General features: G+C 38.4%; 1 protein-coding gene across 7 annotated transcripts in view; it reads right to left on the bottom strand.

The window, feature by feature from the left end:
* FOXP2 (forkhead box P2) overlaps positions 1-10,000 on the bottom strand; it is a gene marked incomplete at its 5' end in the record, with an annotated part of 200,633 nt that overhangs the window by 34,048 nt on the left and 156,585 nt on the right. For all 7 annotated transcript variants that reach the window (XM_082004574.1, XM_082004573.1, XM_082004572.1 and 4 more), the window contains 3 exons: positions 497-698; positions 5,079-5,162; positions 7,589-7,676. In XM_082004574.1, coding sequence (XP_081860700.1) covers positions 497-698; positions 5,079-5,162; positions 7,589-7,676 — 374 coding nt within the window. The remainder of the gene's footprint in view (positions 1-496; positions 699-5,078; positions 5,163-7,588; positions 7,677-10,000) is intronic.

Below are 10,000 nucleotides of genomic sequence, written 5' to 3' on the forward strand. Positions count from 1 at the left end.
AGTGGCGTACCCAGCCATGCAGGGTCCTTCCCACAGCAAGACCCTTTTAAAATGTGCTGAGTATTTTCTTAGGTGGTTGTACAGTGGCAGTCAGCCATCTCTTTCCCTGTCCTCTCTTATTTCCCACCTGAAATATTTCTTTGTGGCGTTTTTCCTCTGGTTAGCAGAGAAGTAGTACACTAACACATATATACAGAATTAAATAGGGTTAGCACAGGCTGACAGCTAAAGGGGCATATATCATCATTAATACCAACCCTTTTCACATATCCAGTATTAACTTTTTACGCTAAAACAAGACCGTTTCAGAGCTTCTTTTCTTCCATTTTCTATTTCTTTATCATCATTGGCAAAATAAATCAGAGATGAAAAAATTCTTTTAAAATCACCTGTATTAAACACGCCTTTGACATCCCCAATTTGCCTCTACAGTATCTTAGTGATAGTGTCATTTTGGGGAATATCAAAATGAAAGTATTGATCCAAAGTGTCCTACCTGATGACATGGGAATGTTGTATTTGTCTGAATGTCTTCTTCGAATGGCTCCCACATTGGGTACACTGGCTGGGGTGATTACGGAGGGTCCCTGGGTAATTGGGGTGACTGGGGCCGTTGGTGTTGTGGGAGTTTGAGGTAAGCTCTGCGGGGATGTCTCCAACATGTTCTTAGACATGGTGACACTAGACACCAAATTGAGCTGCAGAAACCCAAAAGGAAAGTAAAGAAAAAGCAGACAGGGGGAGAAGAAAGAAGAAGAAGGAAAAAAAAAAAAAGACTTAAAAAGGTTTGACAAATGAGAGTGGATTCACTTCTACAGCTGTGTTGCCACTAATAAGCTGCAAAAGGAAGCAGCCAATCTCAACTAATTACAGGATGAAATTGTATCATAAGAACTCTAATTAGAGGATGCTGTTAGAGGTTATCTAATAATCTGCTGCAATGTTACTTAGGACTAACTCCTACTACTACTACCAGACTTCAGAGAAAGTATGTTTGCCTGCAATAGAAACTAGCTGGTGATTATTTAGGTTTGTTGTAAAACAGATTTAGCTCCTGCTGAAACTACAATAACAACAATAAGTGTAATAGAAGATGTTAGTATTCATACAAACAAGATTTAAAATAAGTTACTATTCTGATGCTGCTAGAGTTGTGGTTTTTTTTTTTTTTTTCCCCCAGTCCCAAATCTCAGCTGAGAGGCTCCAGCCAGCTGGAAAATTTTACACTGACCTTTAGTCTCCTTGCTAATTTGGTGGAATGGTAATGACATTACTACATATTCAAACAAAATTGTCTTAATTGCAAATTAGCCGGAGGAGGCTGAAAATTTTCAAATTAAATCTGATTGGAGATGGAGAGAGGGAAATGGAATTTCCTCACTAACAATCATTTGTGGCATGTGTTAACAAATATAATGAAATGTCAAGTTTGCCAATTCCTCTGGAAGTATCATTTTCAATTTATGATTACAGTGTCACTTATTGCTGATGTACCCTGGAAAGTGGGTGTCAGGGTAGAAAAAAGGAAAAAAAGGTGTGAATGTATGCAAGCTGTTTAACAGTGTGCCCTTCATTACTCCCCTCAGTAAGGCCCTGTTCCTCATTATCAAAAACTCGTATTACCTCTGTCATATTTACCATACATCTTTTGTCATAAATAGCATCCAATTAGCAGAATTTATACTCAGGGCAGCACATAAAAAGATTGCTGCCATATACTTAAATGATACTCATAAGGGGTAATCTGTAGTCATTTTCACTTTGTACAGTAATTTATAGAGCTGAGCAAGAAAACTAATATTAATTGTTCTTCATCTGTGTGGAGCAACTGCAAGTGACTAAACACAGAAAATTTGGGTTTTGTGTATAATTTAGTAGCACCTGCCTTTTCAAATCCCAAATACACTTCTTAAGATAAACCTCTTTTTAATGGGGAGAAAATGATGTGTACAGCATTGATTGATCTTTCTTTGCGGATTTGTTTTACACATTTAGTCAGTAGAGAGATTTGTTAGGGAAACAAAAATTAACATATGCCAGCTAATTGTTCTTCTTTCTTGGGCAGCAGCCAGAAGAAGCACATTAGCAGTCTAATAATAACGACTGGCACCCTGAAGGCATCCCCAAGTGCATCTGTTCCCAATAAAGCACAGACTGTTCCTCTGCTCGTACTCTAAGCCAGCAGACTGGAATGGGAATTCTTTGTTACGTACATAAAAAAAGCTCAGATAATGCTACCAAATGCTCTATTTAATACATTCACAAAGCTAGGAGTTTAAGCTTGTCCGTGGTAAAAAGAAGTATTTTTGAAGAGTCTGAGAGATAAAGGAAGATTTAGGTAACATATACCTTTCTTAACTATGAATTGTTAACCATTGTTTTTTAGTAAGAAAGCTTTTAAATGTGCATTTGGTTTTAAAAATCGTTTTCTCTTACAAGCAAGCATATAAATTAAGGAGAGGGGGGAAGGTTCACTTCCACAGCATTTCATTGAAAGATACTTTAACCTGTATATTTGTCAACATGAGAACGAAACATGAAAAAGCATGAAACAGTAAAACTTCTGGCACAGCTGTAGTGTGTAGCCACAATATATGTTATAGACACATTAAAAATTACAAAAGCAGCAGAAATACTCAATCTGTATGGATGCAAACTACTATGTTTACAATGTTACGGTAACTTATTCGACTAGCCAGCGATAATAAGCATAACATGTTTGTAGGCATGCAATCATGAACTGATAAAATAGAATTTATTATTAACTAAAGAAAAGCATGTAAAACCTAGGATGAGCACTTAGCCACCTCAGCTCATCTGAATATATTCAAGGTTGGGTGAAACTCATTATTCAGGACTCGCAGCCTTGATAACTTTGATTTTCATCCATCCATAGCATGGCCAAAAGGTACCATTTAATGAAGTACCATTCAGAGAGTAAATGGGGTCATATAATAGACAGTGCGGTTGCACCTTGTGTTCATGTACTGATAGCTGTTAAGGGTGCAGTGATGAACCAACAGAGCTCATTTCTCCCTGGTAATAAATTCATGCTATTAATATTTATCAAATGTGTGGGCCGTCTCAACTGAGCCACTGCACATGAGACCATAAATCTCTACTATCATATCAATTTTGAAGCTTCTTTTGTACAGTGTATAAATTTTAGGGGGGGGGGAGGGAGAGTAGTATTGACCACTCTTCTTTCAAACCAATTTGAGGCCAGTAGTGCAGCTCACCACTTCAGATATCTCTAGTTCCAAAGGGAACTTTAAACTGTAGTTTCATTTTAAATCGCTCATCTAAGATTCTGTATTAATTGCCCACCATCAAACGCAATTAGCAATTCTTTCATGTGTGGTTTATGTAATGTAATACTTCAATTACATTATTCATTCAGGTTCTGTTTTGGATTATAGGCTGAAAATTCTTTATTAGTGTAGATGTAACCATGCTGCTGGAGTTTTAAAAAATTTACTGATTGAATAATTAATTGGAAAAGAACAAGCTGCAGATTCCTGATGGATTTACGAGACAATTATTCTGTCTTGTGATTATCTACATTATACTATAGGAAGAAATGAGAAAAATAATCTTATTGAAATGAGACAGTCACTTAAAAGTGTAAAGAAACAATATTCTAAAAATTTTGATAGACTACAGATCATCTGGGGTTAAAATAATTAAATAGTAGAAATGTGTTCTGAAAACCTTTTCCCACACAGTTCATCAGCATTTGGAACCTAAGCCGAATTGCTTGAGAAGCCTGCATGACAGAAAAACTTCACAATGCATGGAAATGGAAAAAGCACTCAGATTGATTTATTAATATATATGCCACACTATGCTAAAATTAAAGTTTCCAAATGTCTTTCCCTAGTAGAAAATCTAAAATAAAAGTTAGAATTTAGTTAGGCTAATGAAAGCAAAAATAATCCATCTAAATTTTCTCTCACAAAAGTAGGGGTTAAGGAAATGCTAACACTTTCCTCATTCATCATCAGGTTATAAAGTGTGCCCTCAAACAAAGATTTTCTTTGAAGTACGTGGAGCTGAAAACACAAGAGACAGAGTATGCTGTCCTTCTACGTAAACATTAACAGGGCGTGATATGCAAGTGTGCTCTTTAAAACAGATCATGTTCCTTCTGCCTACATTTCCTGACTTTGATAGACACAGATTTTCATCGATACCCCAGCATTTCATCTTCAAGTACTGGTATATCCTTTTCATATTGTACGTCCAAAGGTTACCGTCACGGTTAACAGTAATGAAGAGTTAACGTATCACATAGCTGCTATTTTAAGTGCAGTGTATCTAAGCATAGTACATTGTAAGTACTATGATGCCTGACACCCTGCCAGTACAAAACTGGACCTGCATCAGACAATACTTTTGCTTACGTGATGCCACATTCAGTTCAGTGGAGGCGGGATGTGACTGCAGATCCAGCTGCACAACGGGGGCCTGACGCAGCGCCGTGGAGCGGCTGGGAGCAGCAGTGACTTTTCAGTGCCTGTACCAACCCCAACAACATCCCAGTGGATGCATAGCACTGCAGTCATGGCAGAAATTGAGCAAAACCCACCATGTTTACAATTGTTTAAATTTGCTGCATAAAACCCCATTTTTGTTCACTTGTTTAAGAATAACAAATTGTTTATTTGTGTTTCTTGTAAGTAATTTAAGGCATTTCCCAAGTACCTAAATTCTTTTTACATTTACTTTTTACTGCCACTGAGTCCACTGAACCTCAAATGTTTCAAAGTGGGCTTCCTTTTAATATCTGTAAATCTGTCACAAAAAGATACTCTAGTTTCAGTCTCAAGGCAATGATTTGGACACTTAGAGGTGTACTTTGTTTAGTGTCACCTATGGTGTAGATTGGATAGATTTTGTAAAAGATAGCATTACTTTTAAAGAAACATACAATTTGACAAGCTATTGCATTTTACCTTCATTTTATTGCCATATTTTTCATCACACTCATTGTTTTCCAACTGTCACTAAATTGTTCATTTTCTTAGCCTGTTACATTTGTAGACCTATTTACTGTTTATAAAGCAATATGCACTTACAGGTTTTGGAGATGGCTTGGGCTCTGAGGGTCGCATGTGCAAGTGGGTCATCATTGCTTGAAGACGTTCGCGTTCTTTAGAAAGCTGTTAAGAAAGAGTGAGATCAGAAGCATTTTAGAAATGACTGATACAGCTATTTTACTGCAGTGATACATCTTATCATTGAGCTTGTCTCAGAGTAATGATTCCTGCATATAAAAGTCGATGTCAGTAGAAACTTATCTGAGAGGAAATGCAACTTTGGCCACGGAAAGAAAGGAAAAAAACCCAAAAAACTTTTATAGCCTTTCATATGTTAAAAGGTCAGAGAAAACAAATAACACTTCATCTTTTTGTCAATAAGAGAATTGAGGTCACAGTTGCCTCGACAGTAACAAGTTACTAAGACCATAAATTAGAAGGCCCATAGTGTCTCTTTAAAGTCCTGTGGACACTGTTAGCAATGGACTAGTGCCAACAGCTGTGAAGGGGTGAAGGGTCCTCAAAGCACAGTGCCTGCCAGGATTGTCTACACACTTCATCCTTTCCCACTGAGGTCCAGTTAGTGCCCCCTGCAATCTGCCATCATCAATCTAATTCAATAGAGTGACAGAGCCCAGGCAGTGTGAAACGCTGAACTCTGCCACCGAGTCGGCATCGACACTGCACTGGGTCTCATTACAACTGATGGACCTTACTTCACTAGCAGTCAGACAAAGCAAAAAATGGCATAATTGGTCACACTGCAAGCTAAATCTTCACTTGGACTGTTACATTACAGCCTAGCCTTTGTAAATGGTAAACAGTTCTTAAGAAGCCCTTAAACTGCCTTTAGAAAACATCACGTTACCGAAACCTGTAATTTTTCCGAACTGATACCATTTTCTGATCATACGCTACATAAATGTTTGTCGTTTCAGATTCAAACAAATTACCAAATTAAAAAAAAAAGAGGAAGTGTTTGAAATATGTAACTTGATAAAATATCAGAACATAAAAGAGGAAAAAGTATCTTACAACATGAAAAGATGATTTTTTTTCAAAAGCTTGGTTGCAAGAAGAAATGCTCGAAATTTTATTCTAGTGATACGGCTTTGGATACCTACAAAACGATTATGACATTAATTGCAACAAGAATCACTAGGTGTTTAACACTGCCATTTTCCAGAGAGTTCTGTAATACTTTCTTGCATGAATTCAGCTCAGGAGTTACACCTGTACATTGAGACTGGACTAAGCAAAACAACTTGTAAGTAATTTAAACAAGAAGAAACTACCTGTATTCCTGCAGATATTTTGGGTATTGTGGATATAATTTCATCAGTGCATCTTTAGTTAATCTGAGGCATGGGTGGGAAAAAGGTTTCTTCTTAGGCTTCATATTACACGTGTCATACTTTAGAGACATGCTATTTGCCATGATGTAAATTGCTAACAAACAAATTAAGTTAACACTGTCCTACATATCTTACAAAAGAAACTACAGCTTTGCCTGGGTTTACAAAACTTTCACTTCAAGGGAAATGGCAAAAATGACATTATGGTACATTCCCCTCATTGCTTTGAGTTTCCAGTATAAAAATACAAAAGACCCCAACAGTTTGCCTTGGCTGAGAGAACAAGTATTCTTACATGCATGACAACGGTGAGACAATATGCTAAAAGGCGAGAAAGCTGAAAGGTGTTTATTCTTCTTTCTCCACACATGGCAACAAATAGGGAAAAACATCTCAGTCCCCCACTGCATCCCTTGGGCTCCTCTGCACCTTCCTGAGAGCGGAGGGGACTCCTGAGAAATGCTCTCCTACGACTCCCGAACAGGCGGGAGGAGACTGCATGGTGTAAGCATCCTGCATGGTCGTCCTGGGCTGCCAAGGTTTGCCACCAGCCTCAGTAGCCTGGCAAGTGTGGTCTCAACACTGGGAGACCCCAGGGGTACTTGTCACTTCTTCCCTAAGCTGGAGGGAGCATTCACATACATGCAGTGACCTCTAAGGGTTAGAGCCTGAACAGGGCACCCAAGTGCTGCGGTCCCGGCTGTAGGACTCCCTGGGGACCTCCCTGAGTAGGTCTGACATTACACCTTCGGCCCACAGAAAAATGCCCACCACCAGGTTGGGAGTCATTTTGGGTGGAGATATGCTCTGCTACTCCATTGTCCTGCAGAACGGCATAGATAAGCATGGGGTCAGAAGGGGAAGAAGGAAGAGGGGTCCCGACCCAGCATTTCAAGAACTGAAGACGGCTTGGATACAGTCTCTGCTCCAGGAACTGAAATTTCATTTGTGATGAATGGCATTAGGGTCTTAGCTCAAGCAAAATACTGTAGACAATGCTGATGTTAGATAATTATTGCATAATTCATAATGTGAAAAATCTTTAAATAAAAAAAAACCCACTTGTTCATGAATATCAACAAATTTCATGCAAGAAACATATGGCTTTAAGCTAGAGTCACTAAGGCAAATGCTTTCAATTTAGTTAAGGTTAATAGTAAATAAGTAATAGGATAATACATCCATGTAACAAACCTGTATTTCTAACTGCTGAACCACTTGCATTTGCACCCGACACTGAGCAGTGCTTCTGTCATCCAATGCATGTTCATTGTTAAGGTGCCTGGAGAAGAAAGAGAACACTAGTAAGACAGTGTTAAGAAGAGGATAATTTCTTTATGAGTCCATTTTTCTCTCCTGTGCGTATGGTTTCCATTCATTTCAATGTGAGTTGTGCAAAAAGACCTAGTCAGAGCATGGCTTAGATACAACAATACAAAACACCAAAACTGATTATTTCATTTAGTTCTGCAAACTTTCTCAGTGATAACTGCCAGATACCCAGTTCCTATCTCCCAGGTCACATATGCCATCTAAAGGCCACTGTAACTGGTTATCAGTATTTGGTAGAGTGACTCAACTATTCCCCCTCGCTCTGCCTGGTGCAGACGAACAGAGAATCATCTTACAAATGATTCTTCAAAAGATATATTTGCTTTTAGGCTGCTTGAACTACTGTGAATTAATGTAGACTTTGTCAAGATTTCTCTTGACAAAGAGAAATCTGTTCTTTAATGATTAAGCAAAAACAACAACAGAACACCCGTTCCCCCTTCCCCAAAACACAGCTGTAGGGGAACATCACTGATCTTCACCGCAGTTCGCATCGTCTTTGAAGATGATGGCAGTGATCAAGCTCCCCAGTCCGAGGAAGAGTGTGCAAGGTAAAGGCAGAGGAAGGACAAACTGCGCACAGTTTAGCAAAACAAAACCACACTCTGGAACAGGGAGAGAGGACCGACCTCGGTGAGTGGCTGTCCGTAAATAAAATACAGCCCAGACCTGAGTGGCTGTCCCCCACACGTTTCAATCGAGTACAACTTACTTAATACTCTTTTTTTGAAGGACAGTGGTTTCAGTTTATTCCCTCTCTCTCCTATGCTCAAAGAAGTCACTTTTGGAGCTTTAATAGTGGGTTTGCTCCTCCACTAAGAACAAAACTAAGGATCAGGATAAAGAAGAAACAGGAGCAAAGGAGTTTTGCCTTTGAATGTGGATTTATGGGCTATTTCCACTGTAGGCATTGCAGGGACTACAGTCACAATTGTTTCATAATTACAGGAACTAAGTTATCGATACCATGCAGGAAATGTATCTTCTCCTTTTTCTTTTTTACCAGAATTAATTGGAGAACTACGTAGTTATTTGGTTGGTAATCTATGGGAAAAATGTGTTCATCAGAAACAGCGGAAAAATAGAGGTCTGCATCCCACTTTTACTAAAATTTGTTTCTTTTTATTTAAATCATGACTTCACAGTTTTAGGACCCAATGATATGGTTTGCAGGTGACCAAATACATCATGTTCTGCTATCCTTGCAAGAGGCATGGCTGGGGAAGAGCTATAAGTAATTATGAAAGATCTTGTTCATACTTTCAATAGAAAATTGTTTAACAACATACATGTAGCTGGCTTGGCAGTTTATGCTAAGTTCAAGCATCACTAAGGACACCACATTTCCTTTATCCGAGTCATAAAACCTACAATTTATTTATTTTCAAAGGAACAGACTTCATTCCCCCCGTTGATACAAAAATGCACCATCAGTTTAAGAACCAGGCAATAGCTCAGAACATACCATTCACTTTTTTCTGAAATTTTGATTCAAAAGAATTTTACTCCCTCAATTACACAGGCATGATAGCGTGTGATCTGTTAATGTAACGGTTTAATATTTTCAGTTAATTGGGTACAAAATTGCCAGGAAAAGTACTGGAGACAAATTTTACCTCTGCATCATCACCACTGCCACCAGTACACACCACTTTGTTCCCACGTGCAGGTATGCTCACCTATGTATGCACACAGGTATACATGTGTAACACAGGACAGCAAGCAATGGCATAGGTATAAAAGATCTCCTGACCTGGGTTTGAGGTTACTGCCTACTCATGATTATTTATTAGTTATTACAACACCATATGTTTGCATAACACCTTAGAAAATAGATACAGACACAGTCCTTGCCCTGAGGAATTTCGAGCGTAACAGCAGTGTGCAATGTGGGAGAAGAAAGTCCAGTATCATGTAATTTAAATATGATTACATGGTAACTTGGGAGACTGTTGCATGTTTCTTGAGAGTTAACACAGTAATCTCTGGGAGCTTGTGAGATACATGCATCCCTTATGCCATACTTTCACGTCATGTGGTTACTTGTGCTGTGCATTTTGGAGAAAAGCTATTTTATGGAAACATTAAGAGTGTAAAAATTGTTTTAAGAATTATTTTTTCTGATCTTTTTTGCCTGTGAAGTAGGCTTGCTTTATTTATCATGCATGTACAGGCAATGTAGTGAAAGAAAAACTAGGTCTAATGCATTTTTAAAAGCCTCTAAAATAACTTTTCTCTGTATTAAGTTGCTGCAGTTTCAGGGTCCAATATGCT

This window comes from Phaethon aethereus (assembly GCF_964289735.1).
Source record: "Phaethon aethereus genome assembly, chromosome: 1".
NCBI lineage: Eukaryota > Metazoa > Chordata > Aves > Phaethontiformes > Phaethontidae > Phaethon > Phaethon aethereus.